The sequence below is a fragment of the Mustela nigripes genome, chromosome 4 (genome assembly GCF_022355385.1).
Source record: "Mustela nigripes isolate SB6536 chromosome 4, MUSNIG.SB6536, whole genome shotgun sequence".
Classification (NCBI taxonomy): domain Eukaryota; kingdom Metazoa; phylum Chordata; class Mammalia; order Carnivora; family Mustelidae; genus Mustela; species Mustela nigripes.
The window spans coordinates 46,451,434-46,477,584 of NC_081560.1; the positions used below are offsets into that span (position 1 = coordinate 46,451,434).

Consider the following 26,151-nt stretch of genomic DNA (forward strand, 5'->3'; position numbering starts at 1 on the left):
TGGGGATTATGGACATTGGGGAGGGTATGTGCTTTGGTGAGTGCTGTGAAGTGTGTAAACCTGGTGATTCACAGACCTGTACCCCTGGGGATAAAAATATATGTTTATAAAAAAATAAAAAATTAATATATATATGAATATTATATATATATTACTTTATCTATTCATTTGTTGTTGGACATCTGGGCTCTTTCTATAGTTTGGCTATGGTGGACGTTGCTGCTATAAACATTCTGGTGCACGTGCCCCTTTGGATCACTACATTTGTGTCCTGTAGTGCGATTGCTGGGTCATAGGGTAGCTCTACTTTCCACTTTTTGAGGAACCTCCATACTGTTTTCCAGAGTGGCTACGCCAGTTTGCATTTCCACCTGCAGTGTAAGAGGGTTCCCCTTTCTCCACATCCTCGCCAACATTTGTCATTTTCTGACTTCTTACTTTTGCCATTCTGACTGGCGTGCAGTGGTATCTCATTGGGGTTTTGATTTGTATTTCCCCGAGAAGCAAGAAGCTTAATAGGATTTCTTTTTAGAAGAGAATTTTTGAGTACTATGGGACTGTTCTTTGATGAAGGAAAGCCTAAGCCTGGGGGAGTTTCACAGAATCCTGCTGACAGCTTAGTGTATGTCTCCTAGAGTTTGGGGACTTCAAATGACCTGATTGATGCTATAGGTAAAAAGAGAGTACTATGGTGAGGGGAATGATCTGCTCTCTACCAAATGATGTGGAAGAGGTACATTCATTACTATGGGCCAAGTGGGATCCCAGGAAGGCTTAGACATACAAGGGATCTGACCCAGGCTCAGTGAGCCAAGCAGAGACAGATGTTGGGAGGTCAAGAGGTCCTTTGGAAGCCAGTGCTGTGCAGAGAGTTCAATGAATCCTGTAGGAGGAAGCAGTACTGTGTGAGGGAACCACTAGGAGATTTCCACCGGAACAGTCAGATAGGAGGAACTTGGGACCCCAGTGAGTATGGAGCTACCTTACTAGCCCTCTAGCTTCCACCTGGAATTTTAAATGGCAGAGAAATAAACTTCTGTCTTGTTTAATCCATTGTAATTTGGGTTCTCTGCTACTTGTAGCTGAAACTAAAACTACTTACCTTACCAATCCTATTCAAATACGTTCAGAGAAAAAGAGAAGAATGAAGAATGCTATGTCACTTTCCTTATGAGACAAAGAGTTGAATAAAGACTGTTCAAGCAAAGACAATTATAGACTAATTTCAATTTTACATGTAAACTTGATGTAAACTTCTGAAAGAAAAGTGAGCTAATGCACAGTTCTTTAAAGCACCATATTAAATGTATATGATTATATAAAATTTTCCTACAATTATATAGGTAACTTCTATGCAAGACTATATGGAGGACCCTCGATAAGTTAAAAATATAAAGTATCTTGTCATCTGCGAAGAGAGAGTTTGGCTTCTTCATTGCCAATTTGAATACCTTTTGTTTCTCTTTTTTGTCTGATTGCTGTTGCTAGGACTTCTAATACTGTGTTGAATAAGAGTGGTGAGAGTGGGCATCCTTGTGTTCCTGATCTCAAAGGGAAGGCTGTCAGCTTTTTCCCATTGAGGATGATATTTGCTGTGGGTTTTTCATAGATAGATTTTATTAAGTTTAGGAATGTTCCCTTTATCCCTATACTTTGAAGCATTTTAATCAGGAACAATTGCTGTATCTTGTCAAATGCTTTTTCTGCATCAGTTGAGAGGACTATGTGGTTCTACTCTCTTCTCTTAATGATTTGTTCTATCACATTGACTGATTTGCAAATGTTGAACCACCCTTGCATCCAGGAGATAAATCCCTCCTGGTCATGGTGGATAATCTTTTTTTTACTTTTTTTTTTTAAGATTTTATTTATTTATTTGACAGAGAGAGATCACAAGTAGGCAGAGAGGCAGGCAGAGAGAAAGGTTCCCTGAGGAGCAGAGAGCCCGATGCGGGGCTCGATCCCAGGACTCTGGGATCATGACCTGAACCGAAGGCAGAGGCTTTAACCCACTGAGCCTACCCAGGTGCCCCAGTGGATAATCTTTTTAATGTACTTTTGGATCCTATTAGCTAGGATCTTGTTGAGAATCTTGGCATCCATCTTTATCAGAGATATTGGTCTGAAATTCTCCTTTTTGGTGGGGTCTTTGCTTGGTTTGGGGATCAAGGTAATGCTGGCTTTATAAAAAGAGTCTGGAAGTTTTCCTTCTGCTTCAGTTTTTGGAAACAGCTTCAGGAGAATAGGTGTTATTTCTTCTTTGAAAGTTTTGGTAGAATTCCCCAGGGAATCCATCAGATCATGGGCTCTTGTTTTTTGGGAGGTTTTCAAAACCTCTTGTTTTTTGGGAGTGGTGCTTTTATATGATATATATAATCACTGCTTCAATATCTTTACTACATATTGGTCTATTCAGGTTGTCAGTTTCTTCCTGGTTCAGTTTTGGAAGTTTATAGTTTTCTAGGAATGCATCCATTTCATCTAGGTTGCTTAACTTATTGGCATATAACTGTTGATAATAATTTCTGACGATTGTTTCTATTTCCTTGGTGTTAGTTGTGATCTCTCCCTTTTCATTCATAATTTTAATAATTTGGGTCTTCTCTTTCTTCTTTTGGATTAGTTTGGCCAGTGGTTTATGGATCTTATTGATTCTTTCAAAAAGCCAGCTTCTAATTTCATTGATGTGTTCTACTGTATCTCTAATTTCTATCTCATTGATCTCTGCTCTAATCTTGATTATTTCCCTTCTTGTGTGTGGAGTTGGCTTAATTTGTTGTTGATTCTCCAGTTCTTTAAGGTGTAAAGACAACTGGTGTATTCTGGATTTTTCAGGTTTTTTTTGAGGGAGGCTTGGATGGCTATGTATTTCCCCTTTAGGGCCACCTTTGCTGTAGCCCATAGGCTTTGGAGCAAAGTATCTTCATTCTCATTGGTTTCCATGAATTGTTTAAGTTCTTTTTTGATTTCCTGGTTGATCCAAGCATTCTTTTTTTTTTTTTTTTTTGAAGATTTTATTTATTTATTTGTCAGAGAGAACACAAGCAGGCTGAGTGGCAGGCAGAGGCAGAGAGAGAAGCAGGCTCCTAACTGAGTAAGGAGCCCGATGTGGGACTTGATCCCAGGACCCTGGGATTACGACCTGAGTTGAAGGCAGTGGCTTAACCAACTGAGCCACCCAGGCGTCCCTGATCCAAGCATTCTTAAGCAGCGTGGTCTTTAGCTTCCAGGTGTTTGAATTCCTTCCAAACTTTTTCTTGTGGTTGAGTTCCAGTTTAGAATTACCATATGATCCAGTGATTCCATTACTATTTACCTAAAGAATACAAAAACACTAATTCAAAAGGACACATGCACCCCTATGTTTATTGCAACATTATTTACAATAGCCAAATTATGGAAGCAGCCCAAGTATCCCTTGATAAATGAATGGATAAAGAAGATGTGAGATATACACACAATGGAATATTACTCAGCCATAAAAAGGAATAAAATCTTGCCATTTGCAACATGGGTGGGCTTGGAGCTTGTAATTTAAGTGAAATAAGTTTGTCAGAGAAAGACAAATACCATATGATTTCATATGTGAAATTTAAGAAAAAAAACAAGCCAAGAAAGAAGGGAAAAACAAAAAACCAGACTCAAGAATAGAGAAGAAACTATTACCAGAGGGGAGGGGAGTGGGTGCGATGGGTGTGAAATAGGGGAAGGGGTTAAAGAGGACTGAGTCATGTAGAGAATTGTTGAATCACTATGTTGTAGTGATTTTTTATTCTGAATTTTAAAATTCTTCTGATGCAATGCCAATGTGGTTGATGTGAAGATTTTGGAGAGCTGAGGGGTGGAGTCCTGGAAGTGTTCTTCAGGGACGTTGGCTGTGGGCAGTAGATCATATGCTGGCCAGTCTTAGCAGAAGCGATCTGTTACAGGGCACTGGATAGCTTATTGAATCTTAGGGATTATTTTATTTGTTGACAGATAGCATTCAGGGCCAGAGTGTTGGTGATGGTCTGTGGCTAAAGTAGGGCAAGAAGAAGTGTTGGCGGGCATGCCAAGGGATTTGGATGGTTATAGAGGGAGAATGGGCAGAGGAGCTGAGCAAAGGATGAGGGTGAGGTGGGGTCCCAGCAGCCGAGAGAGAGGGGTTTGAGATGAAGGGAGTGGTCCATTGTGCCAGCAACTTAGAAGCCTAGTACGTGGAAACCTGATGCCGCAGGGCAGTGGGTGGGGCTCTAGGGAGAGCTCCCCGAGGGTCTGGGGAGGGGGTGGCACCAGCGGCAGAGCCAGACCTAGTGGTGTGAAGGTGTGTGAGGGCAGCTGCACACCTGCTCCCATGCCATCTCGCCCCAGCAAAAGCCCTGTGAGGTTGGTGGGGCAGGCATTAGTTTTCATGTTTCAAAGGGAAGAAACCTGAGGCTCAGAAATGTTAAAAGCCTTGATCTGTGACCAAGCCAGGCCTTGTGGCTCTACATCCAGTGCTCTCACAGGGTGACCACTGCATCCCACCACGGGCCAGGTGTGGCCCGGCTTTAAAAACTCATCAGGCCGTGATTGGTTAAATTCCTTAACTCTAATTTGCTAGGCAGCAGTAAGTGATGGCACCCGAGAGCATGAAGAACGAAGAAGCATTCTCATAAGAGTTTCCCAAATCTGTTGAGTTTTTAGACAATCATTTGTTTGCTTACTCCGTGCCCTAGATACTCTAGGGAGTGCTGTATGGAGATTATCTGAAGCTCACCAGCTTCATGGAATAGGGCCAATAGTAGTGCATTATGGGGACAAAGAAACAGGCTCAAGAAGTAAAATAACTTGCCCTAAGTTACACTATGGGAAGTGGTAGAGCTTGGATGTAACATCTGGGTCAGGGACCTAGCCCCTGACCTCCTCTAGTCCACCTTGCTCTGGATCCTAGCCAAAGAGAGCCAACTCTTGCTGTATAACCCACAGTTAAATACTTGGTTTTCCAACTCTCCAAACTGAATTATTTTGACGATCATTCCCAATGGATAGAAGAGAGAATATGGTAAACATGAGGTGAGCTAAGGAAAACAAATTCAAGGTAAGCTTCAACAATGGAAAGTTTCCCATATTGGTCAGAGCTCCAAATGGTGGACAAGAGTCAATCAAAATGCATTTTCAGATTCTCCTGCTTCTAGAATCATCCCCTCCCTCCAACGCACCAAAATACTATAGGACATTTGAGTATTTGCAGAAGGATTCTGCCATTAATTTTGAAAAGATTTGAGCATCTACTGTATGCTAGGCCCAGTGCCAGTTAGGGGCTGGGATGGAGTGGTGAGCAGAGTGGACCAGATTCCTGCCCTCAGGAAGCCTCTAGCTGAGACGGTATTTTATTAGAGTTGGTTCTATGGTTATGGGGGTGAGGCTCAGGGGACATTGGTTTGTGGGGGTGTGGAAGGTCCTCTGGAGCTTATGAGAGTTCAAACAACATCCCCAATGCTGCAAAACTGTTGCCCCCCTTTTGTTAACAAACCATGATTTGCTTCATGTATCCAAACCTGAGAGAGGGTGGGTACCCAGTTCAGGTGAAACCATGGTTGTTTTAAACCTGGCCTTCTCCAATTTATCCTCCATGGTATCACCTGGGGGACCTGTTAAAAACAGACTGTCAGGGCGCCTAGGTGGCTCAGTGGGTTGAGCCGCTGCCTTCGGCTCAGGTCATGATCTCAGGGTCCTGGGATTGAGTCCCGCATCGGGCTCTCTGCTCAGCGGGGAGCCTGCTTCCTCCTCTCTCTCTCTCTGCCTGCCTCTCTGCCTACTTGTGATCTCTCTCTGTCATGTAAATAAATAAAAAATCTTTAAAAACAAAACCAAAAACAGACTGTCAGACCCCAGCCCCAGATTCAACGAGTCAGGCCTGAGAAGTGGTATTTTTTAACAAGTCCCGGGTCCTGGTGCTGCTGGCCAGGGGACTCCACCTTGCAAAACACGGATCTACACTAATCAGGGTGATCTCTTCTTCCTTCCTAGTTCCTGGCTTCATCACGAGCATGGGATGCACTTCTGGCCAATGAGTTGTAAAGGGATGTTTGTTGGGGGAAAGGTTTTCTGGCTGTCAAGTGGGACACATAGGATCCACAGTTAGAAAAAGACCTGGTGCTGCTTGTTCTTGCGGCTGCCTGCTGGTAGGCATGTCTACCAGAGCTTGAGGGTTGAAACGCTACTAAACCGAGCACGGTGCAGTAGAGGACAGATAGCACCAGCCTTGAAGATGCCTTACATTTGGATGCTTGTTGAGACCATTACTGTCCATACTGTTCAAGCCCTGTGCATCCGAGTTATGCACAGGGCTTATAACCGAGTTATAGGTTATGTGTGGCAGACACTTTACTGACTGGTGAACTGAGTACTTCTTATGGGTTAGTGACGTTCTCCTTATTATCAGAAGGAAGTCACCCACGCCCAAGAAGCGGTCCCTACGCGCTATCGGTAGTAGGTTGATCTTGCCACGACTGTTCTTGAGGTGAGGCAAGGAGGACAATCAGTTTGACCAATCCCAGAGTCACGAACTCATTGGCCCATAAAGACCTCATGGGTTTTAGCAGTGACCCCTCGGAAAGTAACCCCCACCTTCTCCCAATCATGTACACACACACACACAGGCATGAGTGCACCTGCTTTTTTTCTGATTTGGTCTCTGGCCCCGAATTCTTGACTTGATGAGGTCTGTTTTCATCTCACCACAGGTCTTCTGTGCATGGACTTTGGGGTCTTAATGTCTTTCCTTGATGGGCTCTTTGGCCTATACCTCTGATTCTTGCAGCCCCCTGTCACCCCTGACGGGGATGTCCGGCTCTATCCCATGCCTCGTATCCTCCAACCCTGCCAATTAATGAACCAATGTGGGCTTGCCTCACCTGACAAGGGATTGGTTTTGGAAGGGTGGTCCTGTGTATGTAGGACAATAAACAATTTGTACATTGCTGTACAGCTTATACGGAGGCTTCTGTTTTCACCTTTGAGATCTTGATGGATCTTTAGAAGCACTCTGATAGGGAGGGGAAAGCAGATATGCTCATTTTCAGGTTAGGGAACTAGAACCAAACCAAGATTATACCCATTTTACAGATTAGGACATTGAAAAAGCCAGGTTTGGTTAACTGGAGTGACCAAAAATCTGTTCCAGTCATACTCTGTTCTCTTTAAGAAGATTTTGAAGCATACAGTTTTTCGGGAAAGTGTGTCAAGGTAGTAATTTTTTGGCAGCAATGAAAAATGTGCTCCTGTAGATGATTTACCATAGATATGAGGTGCACAAGCCTACAGAAAGAGAGCATCATCGCTTTTTCTGATGATAGGTTTTATTTTCATTCTTCACCCCCATTCACTCCTTAAGGCTCAGCAAGCTGCCTTTCACCGCATCATCCCATTGAAAAGCTCCTGTTAAGTTATGGGGGACTCCTAGGTTGCCATATCCAAAAGGGACTCATCACCTCTCACCTTGCAACAGCATATGACCCAGCGTCCCCTCCATCCCTGAAGTTCTGTCTTTGCTGTGTTCATCTTACACTCCACACTTTCTCCCTCTTTGACCTTTCCTGACCTTCCTTGCAAGGCTCTCTAACTTTGCCTGTTCCCCGGACTTTGTTCTTACCCAGGGTCCTACTATTGGTCCTTTCTACTTCACCTGTCCATATAGTCTGACCGTGTCATACCTACCAGCATATCCCCCTTTCTTGAGCTCCAAAACCACCTGTCCAACCGCCTACTAGACATTTCCATGTCGGTGAACCATTAGCACCATAATGCTTCCTGCAAACCCCACCCATGATTTTCCCCTGCTGAACCTACTCCCCTCCCCATATTCTCTTATCTTCCTAAATATTTGCTTAGTTGCAAGAAACAGGGAGGCATCATTTGTGACTCTACTTCAATTCTGGCATCAAATCAGTAAGTCCTAACAACCTCTTAAATCTCTCTCATATCCATGACTCTTCTCCATCTCTCCTCTGGGGAGCCAAGTTCATGTGGGCATTGCCTCTAACAGTTTCCCGATTCCTTCTATGGCGCCAGTCTTCAGTCTTCTGGTCTACCCTCCCTGTGTCACCAGACAGACCTTCCTGAGTTTGACTTGTGCTTGGCTTGCAAGGTTCTTTATTTCCTGGCACATTCCTGCTTCTTTAATCTCACTTCCCCTCCTCTTCCCTTATACTTCATGTTCTAGTTAAACACAGCTCTGTGGTTCTCCAAGTTTCCCATGCTTCCATGTGTTTATGGTTGGCACCTACTTTGTCCTCTGCCCAGGGAAGCCAGGGAAGGTCTCGGCAGGGAGGTGAACATGGAGTTGAGACTTGCAGTCTGTGCAGGAAGGTGTGTGACCAGCACGTGGATCCAGGGCTCCCGGTCTTAGGGAATGTGTACTTCAGTGGGAGACAGATGAACCCACAGTCACAGCACTTTGGGATAAGTGCTGGGTGAGGTCCCTGAGTATGATACCATCTTTTCAACTAAACTTCGAAAAGAAAAATGACTGTGGCTCATTTGCATTTACAAAAAAAGCTAAGTCCTCCAGAGCACGAGGTTGAACGTGGTGCCTCCCATGTAACCAAGTAAATCTAAGTGGGACAAAGACATGGATTAGGACATTGTGCAACAGAGCTGAAGACCAGGAAGAGAGGCTTTCTGAATGGCACTCATGAGACTCTCTTTATTGGAATGCATCAGAACAGACCTCATTTGCTCCCTTCTCTTTCTTTTTCCTGAATGTTGGTGCTCCCCAGAACTCTGAACCGGACTGTCACCTAGTTCTCTGTTCTGTGTCCTTGAGTCCTTACATTCAACCCCATGGTTGTCCCCTCCCAGAGCCCTATCTCTAGCCGTGGTCTGCCAGTGCAATTGCTCATGAAACATTTGTGCTTAGATGTTTCACAGCGACCTCGGTTTCACCGTGTCTAAAATGGCCCTCACCATCTTCCCTCCCCCCCCCCCTCCTCGAGACCACCAACTCCTCTTTCTCTCTTCTTTTCAGTAAATATTATGCAGTTGTCAAATTAAGCCACCGGGGAATCATCCTTGATTCTTTAATCCAATCTATAACCAAACTTTTTCAATTCTGCCTCCTTACTATGACTCCATTCTAGCTGACTTTGCCTTGCTACCCCCGATGCAGGCTACGTCACCGCAGTCCTTTATGACAAGGAGAACATCTCACTGCCTCTACCCTTACTACCTCCATCTGCTCAAATGTTCTCCATGGATCCACAACCAAGTAAGTGATCTTTTAAAATTGTAAACTAGATTGTGTCATCTGTCCCATATAACCCATTAAGGCTAGTGCAACGTGGTACCCTGGATGGTATCCCAGGACAGAAGAGGATATTGGTAGAAAACCCATAAAATCTGAATGACTTCTGGAATTTAGTTTTTAATGTGCCAGTATTGGTTTCTTAGTTTTGATAAATGTACCACAGTTATATAAGATGTTACCATTAGTGGAGGATGGGTGAGGAGGACACACGAACTCTTTTTAGTATCTTTGCAACTTTTCTGTAAATGTAAAACCATTCCAAAATTTAGTTTATTAAAAAAAAATTTGGGGGGCACTTGGGTGGCTCAGTTGGTTAAGTGTCTGACTCTTGATTTGGGGCTCAGATCATGATCTCAGGGTCATGGGATTGAGCCCCTTGTTTGAGATTTAGCAGGGAGTATGTTTGAGATTCTTCCTGTACCATTCCCGCCCCCCCCCACCCCGGCCAGGTGCTCTTTCTTTCTCTCTCTCTCTCAGATAAGTAGATAAATCTTAAAAATTAGCGGCACTCATTTTCCTGATGCTAGAGTCCCAAACCTTCAACACAAAGAGTTCCTCTCTCTAGTCAGTCTAAATTGAGTTCTTCTAGTGAGATAAGTCTCTTCCTGGCTTCCAAGTATTCACAGTGTTTGGCCCCTTAATAAATGCCTGATAAATACTGGTTGAAAATCAATGAACATTACAGTTTTAAAATCAAAAGGTTAATTATAAATTTGGGATTGATAGGTCTTGGGAGATTCATAAGCTGAGTTTGGTTTTCAGTAGGAATCAGGACACTCCAGACAACCCGTGAGCTGTTTGTGACCCGCGGCTCTCCTATGCTCTTACCTTCCGCCCTCTGCCCTTCCAGCCTGCTGTCCTCGAAATTCAGCAGCAGCCCCCTCCCACTGTGGAGACCAGGTGCCCATTTATGTTAATAGGAGAAAGAAAAGTCTTTTCCTCCTGTCCTTAGGACTGTCTTCTCCCACCCACTCTGCTCCTGTGGGCCTCCCACAACCCACTTGGAGACAATTTAACAGTGCGTTTCTGGAAACAATGCTGCCTCCTTTCAGGTCTTGACTACTAGTGTTATTCCAATGGTAGGAATTTCAACCCAGGTAAGAGGAGCCATGTCAGGCTGCCAGATGGTAGGGGAGATAGACCTGGGTGAGCAGGTTTCAGACTAAAGCAAGGGAGAAGGGATCAGGTGTTGTAATCACATTCGAGAAAAGGAGTCAGGTGACCCTCGTTATGTATTCTAGAACCCTGTCATAATATCCCTTTTTATTACTTGAACTTGGATTTAACCTGGGACAAGCCCTTCTCTTCTCATGCTTCTGCCTTCCCTACCCCCGTTATATATTTTCCCCTGTTATCACTCTTAATAAGAAATAACTATTACTAATTACTTTAGATTAACACTTCATCTAAGATGTTACAACCAGAATATTTTCCCCAGTTTTTCAGATGAGCAAACTCTTTCCCATGGTCATCTGCGCTAATCACTGCGGGATCTGGGATTTGAACTCAAGTCTTTCTGGCTATAAAACTTTTGTTCTCCTCTGCTGCCAATGACCTAGAGGGATTTGCTCTAAACACTGCGTCTCTTAATGAAAAAAACATAAATGCAGCAGGACTTAGTGAAGGGGGAGCATTAGAATCCTAATTCAAGCAGTCTCTCCAGAGGGAAGCTGGAGGAGGATTGGGCAGCAAGGTGGGGACTCTGTGGGATGTTTGTTTTCTCGTGATGTTTTGGTGATGATAGAAACTCTACTGCCAAAACCCATGTGGGAACAATGTTTTAAATACTCTCCCCCTAGAGCCCTCTGCCACTCCCCAACAGCAGTTTTCTTTGCACGCTCCAAGATATGATAGACAGAAGAATTTAATACATTTAATGCTTTTCCTTCCATTTACACTATCATAAATTACAAAGTATTATTCACTTCACAAAATAAAACCATTTTCAGATAATTTTTTGACAGTATCAAGAAGTACATAAGCTACAACCAACAAATCTGTACACTTGGGAGGGACAATAATAGCAGGGACCCAGCAGAACCATTGTGATCCCCCCGTGTGCCAACGGAGTCCGTCCGCATAGCCCATGGAACTGTCCAGGACGATTGCACTGCCCTCCTCCTTTTAGCTCACTCACCACACAGTGATTCTCTTCTGGTCACTCCAAAACAAGACTAGCCAGTAAGTACATGGATCATCTCAGACAATCAGAGGAAAAGACATTGTAGTTGGATTTCAAAGAAAAATTTTTTTAAATTTACAGTTTTTGATGCTTTAAATATTTTACCTATATTACCAAATATAGAGATCTTGCTGTGAAAAAGCTCATGCTAAGCTAAATTTATAATGAAGATGAAACTATTGTGATCAAATCATATTAAATTATCCCTACAGAGCTATTTTTATCGAGGAACAAATATTTGTAAAAATCAAACTTATTCATTCTTACTTTTTAAAAATAAGCTTGTTTATAAAAAAAAAATGGGGAAAAATCAGCACAACTTGCCATTAATTGGTTAGTCCCAAGGACTGGCCTGAAAAGGACATAGGGAAAGTGCTAACTTTTTACGTGGCCCAGATTCAACCAGTATTCTCACGTCATTACATGTAAAGTGACCACATTCTGCATGTTCTAGGATATACACACATAACAGGGAGGAAAGACTCTGACCAATGCCAAAACATACTTTGGGATTTCACGAAATTCTCATGGAAAGAAAATCTGTGGATGTTTCAGACCGTCCTACAACTGCTAAAAACATATACTGTACGACTACAAAGATGCCAGTGCTTAACAGCAAAACCTATCAAAAGCAGGGACACAGGTGGCCGGTGAACTTCCATTGCAAAGCACTGATAAGGACAGAGGTATGTCAAGATAATACTGCATTCACGGTAAACTTTTTCAGGGATCACAGCAAGAAGCAGGACAAGGTGCACAGGGTCATAATCAATGCACTGCATTGAGTTCTATTTGCTGAAATAAAGTAACATTCTTGCAGCTAAAATAAAAATACATTTTACAATATAAGTTTCATTTAACATTTAACGTAGAATTGTCTTTTTGTAAGTGGAAAATGTATAACTGTATCAAGTACCTCTATGAATTAAATTCCCTTTTATTACTGATAAGACTGAAGCTTAAAGAGCTACCTTTTTTTTTTTTTTAAATAAGTTAAAGATTTATTAATCACTCTTCCAGCAAAACATCTGTAGGAGGCACAGCAAAGACCCACGACAGGGCCTTTGTTCACTCTCACCCCTGCTGTTCTCACATGGAGGCGGCGAGTGTCTATGAGACACAGAAGCCGACTTGACAGTCCACTGTGGTCCAGGAAATTCCGTCACTTGCTTGAAAAACAAATCAAGGGTAAGAAGTGTTTTTATTCCTTTTTAGCCTTATCAGCAAGATGGGGCTGGGGCCATTCGTCTCATTTCCCTGATGGGGATTAAAACAAAACATCTTCATTTTCTATTAAAATCTGCACAATCAGCTTTTGGTACCGCATGTCATGGAGGGTGGTGAGGGTGCTGTCCTCGGGGGACCTCATCAGTGTGGGTCCAAACACGATCCCCAGATTTTCAGCATTCATGAGATTGTCCTTTTCATTCAGTGTCACCCTGCAAAACAGACACATCCACAGAGCTGTTACAGATTCTGGATGAATTTATATACTGGTTAAATACATGTATTCTCCCCCAAATTTCTCTGGTTTGGGAAGTTATAAAAGACAATTGAGAATCAGAATTCTAGAAAAGTATTTTTTAAAAAGGTAATTTTGGGGGGTTGTCTGGTTGGCTTAGTTGGTTAAACATCTGACTCAATTTTGGCTCTGCTCAGGACCGAGCCCCACTTCGGGCTCAGCACTCAGCATGGAGTCTAAGCATGCTCTCCCATGCTTTCTCTTTCTCAGATAAATAAATCTTTTTAAAAAAGGTAACATTCTGATTTTTTTTTTTTTTAAGATTGTTGACATTGCCTTCAGCCAGTGGAAGTAAATGACTTAGTGAATCTGGTAAGAAAATCAGTCCTTCTTAATAAATGTGGACATGTGATTAGAGGGTACTGGTTGAAAGGGGCAGCCGATTCCTAGCTGGCCCACAGTTCATACACATTTCAGGCTAGGCTTGTATGGAAGTCTCTTCTTTCCTGTAGTTGCTTCCTGCTGGTCTGTATGCTCCCAAGCAGGGATGCTGATGGCAGATCTCCGGTCTGCTGGCAGGGCTCATGTCAGCGGAGGAAGGTCACTGCAGGATGGGGCTGCCATGAGCGTAGGAATAGCCAGACCGCTATCACGGGACAGGGGAATGGCTGGAATGTGGCCAGACAGGAAAGCAGTTGGACATTATTTCTAGTTCCCACAGGATGAGGTCTGGAGCAGTAATTATTGTTGGAATTGAAAAGCATCATTTCAACATCCAGATGAGAACAGCAAAGCCTTCAAGAATAAAAGTCCAATTCCAGAGTTGGCTTCATACCTTCCTAGTGGGATAAAATTACAGTCTCCTAGATTCTTGTTTTCAGGAATTGAGGTTTTTTGGATGTTCGTAGTAGAACTAAAAGACAATAGGATTAAAACCTGTTTAGGTTCCACACAGAAGGCCATCCTTTTGTTTCTATTCTCTTGGAGCTAATTAAATTGGCCACTTAGTATTTTTTTAGGAAGGCCCATGAGCTTGCATTATTTTCATGTTGCAAAGCTAAGGAGACAGGAAAGAGGACTACTCTCCACTGTCAGCTTGCTCCCATCTCCTCATTAAGTCAGGCACCATGCCTGGCCAAACAAGACAGTTAGCAAACCCTCCATCATAAAAATACTAAATTATTGGCATTAAAGATTCAACTGGGACATATCAGCATTTTTCCTAAAAATTATACTTTGCCTTCCAAACTATAACAATTAGAACTAATTTCTCTCTAAAGAAATTATGGCTAGCTAAAAGCCAGGCTGGCATTCATAGTCTATTACTTATCCAAAAATTGTTCAAACTCTTAAATTCAAGAGAGTAATCAAAATGAAAACCTTCTGAGCTCAATGTTATTATATCTCTGATCACTGTGAATATGAGCAACAATATGTTTTATAAGATTAAAAAAAACAAAACAAAACTGAGTTTATACAGTATTCTCAACTTGCTTCCTTTCACTTTTGAATGGGTCTGTAAATTAATCAGTGCAGACAATTTTTGGTTCATTTCATCTAAGAGTGGGCTACTGCTGTGTGTCTTTCTGAAACACAGAAGAAGGCCCATAGAAAGGCTCTGATCCCTCCAACATCTCAAAGACCAATTCACTGACCTCATTATACATGTACAGTGAAGGAAAGAGATCCACAGCTGGGTCAATGAGTCTGGAACCAGAGGCTCCAGTGTCCTTCAAATCTCCAAACATCTCCACCCATCTCGTGTGCTGTCACACAGCCCGGAGTGGAGCTCTCTCTGGTTGGTACCCTCTGAGATGCCTCACCGTGATCCCTGCTTCCTGTAAGTCATACTCCTATGTGATCCCTTCCCATAAGGGATGGGCCGGACCTAGGGACTTACTTCTAACAGACCGAAGATAGCGAAAGCAACTGGATGTCGCTCCTGAGGTTAGGTTGCAGAAAGAGTGTAGATTTTGTCTTAGATGCTCTTGCCTACTTGTTCTGAAGGATGCCAGCTGCCATTTTGTGAGCCGCCCAAGGGGAGATCCACATGGCAGGGAACTGTGGGTGGCTTCCAGCAAACAGTCGGCAAGAGAATGAGGCCTCCGGTCATGCAGCCTCCAAGGAACTGAATCCAGTTCATGTGTGAGCTTGGAAGCTCATGCTCCCCTAGTTGAGCCTTTAGAAGAGATGACAGCCTGGCCATCACCTCCACACAGCCTCAGTGGAGGCCTTGACCCAAAGGCAGCCAGATAAGCCACACCTGGGTTCCTGATCACAGAGACTGTGAGATAATCTGCATTTTTAAAGCCTCCAATCTGGGGGGGGGTGGCAATTTGTTAGTTGGTGATAGGTCACCAATCCATCCAGAAAACCAAGGGATCAGGACGGGAATGTGCCTGCCCAGACGCAAGGTAGGTTCAGGAGTCTGGAACTAGAATGAGCAGAAGGAGGAAGAACAGAACACGGAGTACAGGGCTTGTGTAGGAAGCATATGCTGACCTGGACGGAGTGTGGACCAATGGTGAAGGCTGAGCATGGGCTCTTGACCAGACTGCCTGGATATCAAGCCTGGCTCCAGCTTACCTCTTCAGAGCAGGTATTTTACCTCCTTTAAACATCAGCAATCTCCTCTGTAACCCGAGGCCCTTAAACATACCCACCTCACAGAGATAAGCCCGTAAAGTGGGGGGTTCCCCTCCAGTCACGGAGTCAGGGTTCTAACAGTTATAAATGGGGCTGGCCTAGCAAAGGCAGCAGAGTTCATTTTACAGAAGAGCCTGTCCCCTCAGTGGGTGAGGGAGGAAGGCTGGGAGCTCCTCCTAAGGCATTCACTGTCCAAGGCAGACAGGGTTTACAGAGGATGTGTCAAGGAGCTGTTGGCTTACTTCTTGAGATGGATCATCAGATATCGGAGGGTTTCATAGTGGGCCGGCGGCAGCAGCATCAGCACGTCATGGACGGCTTCCAACCTCTCATCTGCATTGGAGATTTCTGGGAAGAGCCCACAGAAGCAGTTAGTGCAGTGCTAGAACATCAAAGTTTTCAGAGAAGTAAAAAGAAGTTTGGTTTGTTCTGGTGACAGGTGGAAGGGAAGTCTAGTGAGTTCACGCAATTTCAGGTAACATTTCACTTAAATTATATCAAAGCATTTGTATCTTGTCTGATTCCAGTAAGGGTTGGAGGTTGGGAACCACACATGTGTTGAACACCCAGTGGGTGGGTGAAAGGAAGCTGGGCCTGGTCCTTGCCCCCCAGGAATCTATAGTCCTGGAGATGTTTGCAGGTGGCACAGATGGCTTTGCTCATCTTCTGAATGCTGGACTTGCTTGAAATCTCAATATCATGAGCTTTAATTTAAACTGGACCATACTTTGTAGGGTTCTCCTACAGCTGTCTGACAGCCTTTTCCTGCAAGGCTCCCATGACTGAATGCACTTTATGACACAAGGGGGCTGGCCCACCGGTGCAGCTTGCATTGATGGCGCCGTTCATCAAAGTGTTGGCATGTTTAACTGTGCTGTACAGTCTGGGTTAGGAAGCAAATACTAGGCATGTTCGCAAACAGAGGAAACATGCATGCTTTTGCTTTTTAGGGCTCTGATTGGTATTAGCAGTCATTCAAGGAACACTCCCCCTCCATTTCTGCTGGGGCAAAGGGTGCTGGGCTGCCAGAACCTTCTTCACCCAGGACCACCAGGACCCAGGAGAGAAGGCTCTTACCAGGAAGAGGGGCCATGGCTCATCAGGAAAGTGCATCTTGCACTAATCCCAGCCTTCCCACATTTGTCCCCATTGGGCATCTTATTATTATACTTACCTTTGAGGAATTTCTTATGAAAAAGATCTTTAAAGGGTGCTTGTTTGCTATGTCATGCATTCCAGCATCTACTCTGCCCTTCCTTCCTATGTTCCTGGGCAAAGTGCAGCACCGCTTCCCACTCCCTGCCCCCTATCTCCCACCCTAATATGGTCCTCTCTCCTGACACCAGTCAACCCAAGTACCAAACACTAATGAACAACCATGGGCTGAAGGAAGACCAATGATGATGATGTTCGGTTCCTGGCTCTGAGTGCTCAGCTCTCAGACGCTAGCTTTCCTACTCATAAGCTGCCTCATCAGGTAGATGAGTATATGGAGAACATTATGGAGTGGTCCTGGTATAGCACGTGCCATGGTATTATCAGTTGTGAACATCAGTGAGCAAAGCTTGGGGTCTAACTTTAATCAATTAGCAATGAGAGTGTGCTTAATGGATGAAAGTAGCTAATCTATATAGTCCTCATTGGAGAAAATCTGCTTGTTTACACCAGACTCATTATTGTTTTTGATATATAACAGAGTAGCCCCAGCTGGGCCAGTTCCAGCAGAGAAGAGACGAAATGGAGAGAGAACTGCCTGGCGCCAAGCTTCAGCCGCATGGAGGTAGCTTGGGACTTGTTCAACTCAGCTGGTGAACTAGGCCTGGTTTTCTAGTAACTGTACCATTGTGCCCTCACTTGGCAAAGCGAGTGCTCATGGAATAAACAGTCCTGAGTTTTAATTTTCTTGAAGTTAAAAGCATTCTACTTTGCACTTTGGTACAAATAAAAGGTTAGTTCTCAATACTTACTCGCTGCTTCGATAAATTTGGGATAGGTGTCATAGGTGATAACAGGAATGGGTAGGTCTCTGAAGTAAAGTTTAAGGGCTCCAGTGATGATGTTTATGTCTGGATAGATGTTGGCAGATATATCTGCCTTTTCACCATCTGAAAAACAATCAATGATCCAATTCCCAATTAGGATCTATTTTGTCAAGTTAAAGAAAAAACAAAAATCCAATAGTGCCTGCAATGTGCCCATACTAGTCCCAGCTGACTACTCTTGCAATAACACCAACGTGCAGGAAGTAACAAAAACAGGTTTGGAGAGAGGGATTTTGGGGTCTGAGGGTAAGTGTAGCCAAAAAGGTAGTGAAATTGACTTATTGTAGTTATTTGGGCCCAGCCTCTGGTAATTTGCTAGGATAAAACTTAGCATAGTGATTCATATTCTAGACACAAACATTCATAAGAGAATAATCATCTCATCTGAAATAATAATAAAAAAAAATCAAGCTTTAAATAGCCGCACCAGCATTCTTCGAATTTGAACATCACACACACATAATTGCTGAATGTCTTCAGTTTCTATTGTCTGTCACAGGCTCACTGACATTTCTCTTATCTTGGTTCTCTCTCTTCTGTTCCTAGGACTTTAATCTGGGAAACTCCAATCTTCCCTCATGTATGGATAATGATCTATTCTAATCATGTTTGCAATCATTCTGAAGACATTTTTTGACTTTTTGTTTTACCATTAGTAAAAATCAGTCCAATTTAACTGTCGCAGACTATACATTTTTTGGATAAGAAAGTTTCAATCATATCGAGATGATTAGCAGTTTCTTTTACATGGAGAATTGAAGGAAAGCACAAATGTCTCAGCAGATTTGGTGCTGAGGATAAAAACCTGGCATCCAGAAAGCAGTGAGCATGGCAGATGGGTCACCCCATCCCATTATTTACATATTTAACAAATATCTATTGAGACTCTACCCTATGGCAGGCACTGTTAAGCACTGGTAAGTCAAAGAAGAAAAGACATTCTCCCTTCAAAGAGCCCTAGTCATTCTGGGAGTCAGGCAGGCAACTCCATAGTTCTAAGGAAATGGGAAGCTTGCTAGGTTGGAAACATGAAAACATGGTAGGGGGAGTGGACACAGGAAAGGACAATGGGGCTCTTAGGTCGGCTTGAGGATGAATGACAGAGGAAAGACTTCAGTGGACACTAATAGGTAAGTGTTTTCCAGGTAGATATGAATTTTAGAAGAATGTGAGCCAAGGGAAGGTGTTCATGAAAACAGGGAAGGTGTATTTGAGTATAGCTGAGGCACAAAGCAGCTGTGCCAAGGTCAGGGCCAAGGAACAGACCATGAGCCTGAAAAGACAGGGTGACCAGATCATCCCAGACCTTGTCTAGTGTTCTCCAGAGTGAAGGTTCTATCTAGTAGGCTAGGGGTTCCAACACTTGACGGGATTTACTACCATTATTTGGACCATTCAATAGAAATACTAGAAAGAAACACTAACTTGGAAAGATATGTAAATCCCCATGTTCACTGCAGCATTAGTCACAAAAGCCAAGACATGGAAACAACCTAAATGTTCACTGATGGATGAACATAGAGGAGATGCAGTATATAAATACATATAATGGAATATTATTCAGCCATAAAAAAGGAGTGAAATCTTGCCATTTGTGGCAACATGGAGGGACCTTGATGGAATTATGCTAAATGAAATAAGTCCGGGGCAGCAAAAGACAAATACCGTATGATCTCTTTTATACATGGAATCTAAAACAAAACAATAAAACCAAGCTCACAGATAGAAAGAACAGGTTGGTGGTTGCAGGAGAAAAGCAGGGAGGGGTGGGAAACATGGATGAACTGTTTTTTGTTTAAATGAATTGAATAAAAATAAAGACATACAGATTCTTGGGCTCGCTTAACTTTCTGAATGAGTCCCCAGGGTGGGTCTTGGCAATCTGTACTTTTAATGAGCTCTCAAGTTCTTTGACCTAAGAGACAGTATGGCCTACGGAGCGTTTGTCACAGTTGTAAATAACAAAAGGTGTCACCTTCTAAACTTCCACTGGTGTCCCCTGTTTCAGTGCTGGACATACCCCCATCCTATCTTTGGAGTTTTGGGGGAAGGAAAGGAGGCACTGAGATCCTTAGGTAGGGGTACAGAAGGACACTCTGGGACCATGTGGACCAACCATAAATGTTGGGCAACCAAATCAAGAATCATGATGGTACCAAAGGCTGGCTTCCCATTCACCATTCAAGAAGTATTTTAAACTCACTTCCCCTTGTGGTCACTTATCCATAACTTTTAAGGGAACACCTTCCCCAGAAAGGCAGAGGGCTATGTGATTTGTAAACCATCATTCCTTGGCTTCCTGAGGAACAGCTCTGAAACCCATTCCCACTATGAATAATATCTGGTTCCAAGAGAAAGCACACTAAGGACAGGTCCTCTGACCTTCGAAAGAGCACAAGCCCACCTCTGTCAAAGGCCATTTTGACATCTTCGATGTGTTCAGTGAACCCGGAGACTCTGTAAAGGCCTTCTGACTTCAATCCTGTTGAAAAAAGAGACAGACTTTAGCTTTCTGAAACATCTACAAGGGACTCTAATTTCATATTTACATTGTGAGCTATCAGGAAACGAACAAATAGAGTCAAATATACTCTTGTATATTACACACGCTCACGTCAGAAGCCGGGCTTGTCCATCTCCGTTTCCAGGCACGTCTGTCTTCATTTGCTTGTGCTGCAATGGAGACCTCAGGGATCTGGTCGTCTTCCTGCCCAGCTTTGCACAGTGAGCCCGTTTAAGATTCTCATTGACCACGGTCTCCTGCTTCCTTGTTTGTCAGACAGCTGGATGAGATTTTACTGCTTCAGGCAGCAACCTGGCTCTTTCTCAGCATCCTCTTAGCCCACATGTCACACTGTGTGCAGCACGGTGCTAGAAACACACACGCACATGGATGCTTGCATATTATCCTGATTTTATTGAAATGATCTAAATTTTATAGCCTTTTCTGTTTAGTCATAAATAGGATAATATGTTCAATGTTTAAATATGACTGATTTAATTATTATACCTTGAAATATCATAAAGAGGGGAAAATAAAAATTTAGTGATGATTCTGGGAATTCGATCCCTGTATATCTGGGCTAAGAAGAGGTTGTGGTTTCTGCTCAAATAGATCTTATTGATTTGTTAAGATGTCCTAAGGCCGGTTCAGGTCCGAAACGCATCAGAAGGGATAAAGGGTCAGACTGTAGACGTTCCAAGTCCGAAACAAGCTGCTATCAAACTCCAGTTATGGTAAGAACGTGTGCACAGAGAGCTTGTACAACTGGCCTGCATAAATCCTGCCGCTCTTCCTCCTGGGACAGAGACCTTCACAGATCTCGGCTTTGTCTTCCACTGAGCCGCACTCAGTCTCAGAACTCATCTCAGTATAGTTGCCCAGGCTGCCAACATTGATCCACTGGCCCAGCTCACCAGAGGAGACCGGGTGTCATCGTCTTCTAGTTGGCGGTCCACGTGAACCTGCCATAGTGGTCCTGCCTCACTATGGGCGTGACCTGCACACAACACAGGCAAGGCACGCAGGAGCACAGTGTGGTGAACACTAATCCTGCCTGTTTGTGGAAGGGTCCATGAGAAAGATTTTCTGGAACAGTGATCTTTGAAGGGAGTCATGAAGGATGGGCTAGAGTTTGCCAGAGTAGCAGAGGCTTCCAGCTCTCCTTGAAAAATCAGCTCTCCCCTTCCTCAGCTGCAATGGAACCTCCGATTTGCTGAGCAACATCCATGGCTGTGGCCAGTCCATTCTGGCAAATGTAAAGAGAGCAGAATTGATGTGCGTGGCGCTGGGGTTGTAGACTTGAAGAGGAAAAGCACGCCCTTCTGCCCTTGGTTGGAATGCAGAGGGGATGGCAATGACCCTTTGGGAGCATGCAGATGAAGGCAGCTCTCGAGGATGGCGGAGCAACAAGCTGCAGGCCTGGGTTCCTGCCCTTGGGGAGCTGCTCACCTCGCCCTAGACTGCTCCCAGGGCCTGGACCGGTACTGGAGAGAGACAGATTTCTATCTTGTTGGAGACACTATTGTTTGGGGGTCTCTGTGCCAGCAATGAAGCTGGCAGATGGACACATTCAGAGGTGGAGTTAGGATAGGTGGTAATTCCAAGAAAAGGCAGAAGGAATAACATAGACCGAGAGTCCTATATGTTGGGCCCCGTGCAAGGCTGTTTATATGGATCAGCTCTTCTTAATCCTCGCAGCCACCTTATGACTGATTCCATTCACTTTATGGGTGAGGAAACATATTCAAATGGAGCAGGTAACTTGGCCGAGGTCACGCCACAGCGAGTGTGAGACCAGGCTGGGAGTCTCACTCCAAGTCCGTGATCTTTTCATTCTGCCACATCATGCAGAAACAAATGGCCATGAAAGAGCCTTTGCAGAACAGTAAGGGATTTGCCAGGGATAAAGATGAGGTAAGACTTTGGCAGAAGCGGCAATGAAGCTGGGGACGGGAGTCACGTGAATTTCTTCCAGCCCATTCTCTGATTCTGCTCCCATGTGCAGGATGCTGAGGCCTGCGGCTCCAGTCCCTTTGCTCTGAGTCCCCCGGAACACATTCCTGCTCTGGGCTCTTCTAGCTCTTGTGCTTGGCGAGCTTCGTGCTGTGCTTCCCCTGGACACGGTGGGTAACTTCGCCGGAGTTTTCAGTCGCATCTGATGAGGATCAGCATGGGACGGTCCCAGCTTCTCCAGGGAGGCTGAGGTCCTGAGTGGAGGCTCTAGAGGGACTGATGATCTGACCCCAAATTGCAGAGCCCTCTAAGCAGTAGGACCCAGGGATAGTTTTCCCAGCTCCTCACCCAGAGTCAGGGCACCGCTTCTCAACTCTTACCCAGCTCAGCCCCTGCAGCAATACCTTCCCCAGATCCCAAAGCAGCCACTAAACTCCGACAGGCCCAGGAATCAAAAGGCAGCTGGCACTTACAGTTTGAGATGAAATTAGCAAGTCTTAAGGAAACAGAAGAGCTCTAGTTTTCATCCTGCACGGAAGAGGGAATGGTTTCCTATCTCTAAAAGGCTTGGAGTCATGAGCTTATAATGCCCTCTTTTGTTTTGTTTTGGAAAGAATGGAATAGTTAGCCAGTGTATAAATATCTGTGGAATAATTTACACCAGTTTGGACACAATAATGGACACTGACTACAGCAGAGCACCTACACAGCAAAAATGGTTAAAACCTCTGGGCTTTACATGGTCCAGTTATCGAAGTTCTATCAAGCCATCCAACTTCTTCCCAACCAGACTCAATCCAACACATCACTGAACATTTTGATACTGAAGGGCAGCCAGACAAAGCACACAGCAAAGAAAGAGGACTCAAGAATACTAGGAAGAGCCTTCTTATTGAAATGTTTCTATTTTTCTGCGGCTACTACTACTTTTTTTTTTTTTAGAAGTTTGTAGACTTTCTTTAATGAATGCTTTAATATTTTTGAACGAAATAAAAGGTCAGTCATAGAGTTTTTGAGCCAAGGGAACTTAGTTCAATATTTAATCTCTTGTATTTTCTAACTTTAAAAAAAAAATATTTATTTATTGGGGCTCCTAGATGGCTCAGTTGGTTGCACTGCCAACTCTTATTTTGCCTGTCATGGTCTCGGGCTCCTGGGATGGAGCTCTGCATCAGGCACAGAATTCCATGCTTGGCATGGAATCGGCTTCAGGATTCTCGCTCTCCCTCTGCCCCTCCCTGCTTGCTTGCTCCCTCCCTCTCTCAAGTGAATAAATAAATCTTTTTAAAAAAGATTTATTACCTGGCGATTCACAGACCTGTACCCCTGGGGATAAAAATATATGTTTATAAAAAATAAAAAATTAAAAAAAAAGATTTATTTAGTTATTTACTTGTGTGAGAGAGAGAAAGCATGTGGTGGGGAGGAGGAGAGGGAGAGAGAGAATCTCAAGTAGACCTCCTACTGAGTGAAGCCCGGTGCAGGGCTTGATCCCACATTCCCAAGATCACGACTTGAGCTGAAATCAAGAATCTGATGCTTACTCTTAAAATTAAGTGACTGAGCCACTCAGGCGCCCCTCTTCTGTGCCTTCTTGATTTTTCATTGCACAGATCTTTCTAATCTCTTAACTCTCTTTGAAAGAAACAGAACCAATCCTAGCAGTGAATTTCTCTATGGTAGAAAATGTATGTGTTGATCAACAGTTTCTTTATCTTATATAATAGGATCACTTTTTAAGACTCAATTCAAACCTCATCTCTGCCATAAACGTTTCCTGAATTGTCCTTGAAGCACATTGAAATGTCTTCCTCTGTGACTCCATCGTGTTTTGAATATACACACCCATAACATTTATTTATTTTACTTATCACCTCTGATTCTGCATTTCTGGAAGGTAAGAACTGTGACTTTTGTATCCTCAATGTGTAGCAGGTAATAAATTCTTAACAAACTTGTGTTGGCTGCATATATGCAAGGTTTAGGTACACAACAGAACCTGATGTAGTTGGCTGGATTTTGTGTGTGTGTGTGTGTGTGTGTGTGTGTGTGTGTGTGTGTTTGTGCTGGGTCAGAATGTTTCCCCAACATCAATAGTGGAGAGAGAGTCAATTTTACAATTGTAAGAAAGTTTCCTTGACAATAGTAAAAACAAACAATAAAAACAAAGTCACTAAAATAAGGAGTCTTTTCCAAACCTCTTGCTTCAATCTCCCGTATGCATATGTCTACCACCATGGGTCTCTGAGTGTTGTGAGCCTTTACAAGTGTTGTGAGGTCACAGCAGTACACCTTCTTGATCCTCTTGAGATCTGGCTGACAGTCATTGGGAACGTGCTTGGAACACTGTTTGTGTACGTTCAGTCCACAGTCTGTAAACAAAGAAGCCACGTTAGCCTCACCGGCCCTTTTGTCAAAGCCCGACCCAAATTATATGTTACCAAAAATAAAAGTGGAAACACCCAAGGGTTTGCTGTATCTTTCTGGAACATCTATCCCATTTAGAGGTAATACTCTTAACAAGTATGAGTATGAATCCATCTTTACTCACAAAGCTTAAATAATTCCATTTTTTCTCATTTAGCCCTTTTTGTTGCTGGACCAGAAGAATAGAACATTTCACGGAGATAGTTTTGGTGATTAGCTAGGTTGTTTGTAGGGGTTTCCCCCCTCTCTTTTGGGACTTGGAAACTTTGGGTCCACATGTGGATGTCTGGGTTTAGAATCCCAGAGCTAGTCTTGGCTAATAAAGGGTACTTAGGACTTTTGCTAGGTTGTTTTTCTAAGGCCATGGATTCTCCTTTAGTGGAAGACATGATTACTCTCTCTGTAGGAATCTTTAATCTTTGATCTGAGGGACCCGTGACCATTGGTATCTTCTTCCCTTTTCCTGAAGAGCTGCCCATGGTTTCCAGTACCTTCCCCTTGTTGGGCAGTTTGGGTGGACAATTTCTCTTTCTACTTGCATCACTTTGACACCCGTGAGTGGAAATAATGTCTTACTAGATACTGGAGTACCTGAGAGTTTATAATTTAGAACAATGCCATGTAATGTGATGATTACAGTAATTATTTATAAAGCTCATATCAAGATCCAAAGCTAAAAAGGTACTTTTAAGTTCAATGAACACATTAAAAGCCTTGTTAGTGGTTGGTATTCACTGACATTGAATTTCTCTAACAATAACAAGACAGTCTAGATTCTGGAAAATAAAAATATAATGCTGAAGTTGTTCAAAGAATGTGCTAATAAAAACAAGTTTATATGTTTATATATTATATATATATATGTGTTTTTATATATATATGGTACACATATAATATCATAATTACCTATTTAGAAAAAAGCACTTAAACACACCAATGATTTGAGAAAATCTAAACATTTATAAAATCATCAAAAATGATTTTTAAAAATCATTACATCATTTTTTAAAAATTAATTTTTTTTAAATTTCTTTTCAGTGTACCAGAATTCATCGTCTATGTACCACACACAGTGCTCCACGCAATCCGTGCCCTCCATAATACCCACCACCAGGCTCACTCAACCTCCCACCCCCCTGCCCCTTCAAAACCCTCAGATTGTTTTTCCGGAGTCCACAGTCTCTCATGGTTCATCTCCCCCTCCAATTTCCCTCAACTCCCTTCTCCTCTCCATCTCCCCATGTCCTCCGTGTTATTCCTTATGCTCCACAAATAAGTGAAACCATATGATAATTGAATCATTACATCATTTTCATGTAATTTTTAGACTGAGTTCTGTCTACCCTCCTTCCAAAGAAAAAAAAACCAATTCCAAATCATATTAGCTTTATCAACATGAGAAATTCAACAAAGCTCAAGTAAACTTCAATAGTATTTTGATAGATCAATTTGTAGTTGTGAATTTGGGCCAACTGAACCAAATAGAACGGATTTGTTTTCTTCCTTGGATCCTCCTTTGTAAGATAAGGATGATAACAGGATCTACTCCTGGGATTATCATAAGGATCAGCTAAATTCGTCTCTCTAAACTCTGAAGTGTGGTGAAAGCTACATGCGAGTAAAATAAAAGAAACAGCAAATATGTGAGAAAATACAAGGGCACCCGGC

General features: G+C 43.2%; 1 protein-coding gene and 2 long non-coding RNA genes across 4 annotated transcripts in view; 2 read left to right on the forward strand and 1 right to left on the reverse strand.

The window, feature by feature from the left end:
- Window positions 1-12,694, forward strand: part of LOC132015838 (uncharacterized) — a 34,745-nt gene extending 22,051 nt beyond the window's left edge. Inside the window, exons 3-4 of one of the 2 annotated variants that reach the window (XR_009403785.1) lie at window positions 9,131-9,229; window positions 12,471-12,694. This is a non-coding gene — a long non-coding RNA (uncharacterized LOC132015838). The remainder of the gene's footprint in view (window positions 1-9,130; window positions 9,230-12,470) is intronic. The other variant, XR_009403786.1, reaches the window with a different exon arrangement.
- CHN2 (chimerin 2) overlaps window positions 11,115-26,151 on the reverse strand; it is a 290,379-nt gene continuing 275,342 nt past the window's right edge. The window contains exons 9-13 of the mRNA XM_059396655.1: window positions 24,255-24,428; window positions 20,005-20,082; window positions 17,526-17,663; window positions 15,801-15,906; window positions 11,115-12,889 (exon numbers count right to left, since the gene is read on the reverse strand). Coding sequence (XP_059252638.1) covers window positions 12,718-12,889; window positions 15,801-15,906; window positions 17,526-17,663; window positions 20,005-20,082; window positions 24,255-24,428 — 668 coding nt within the window. The 3' untranslated portion in view covers window positions 11,115-12,717. The remainder of the gene's footprint in view (window positions 12,890-15,800; window positions 15,907-17,525; window positions 17,664-20,004; window positions 20,083-24,254; window positions 24,429-26,151) is intronic.
- On the forward strand, window positions 15,916-17,520 carry LOC132015840 (uncharacterized). The gene is made up of 2 exons (XR_009403790.1): window positions 15,916-16,033; window positions 17,255-17,520. It is a non-coding gene; the product is annotated as an uncharacterized LOC132015840 (long non-coding RNA).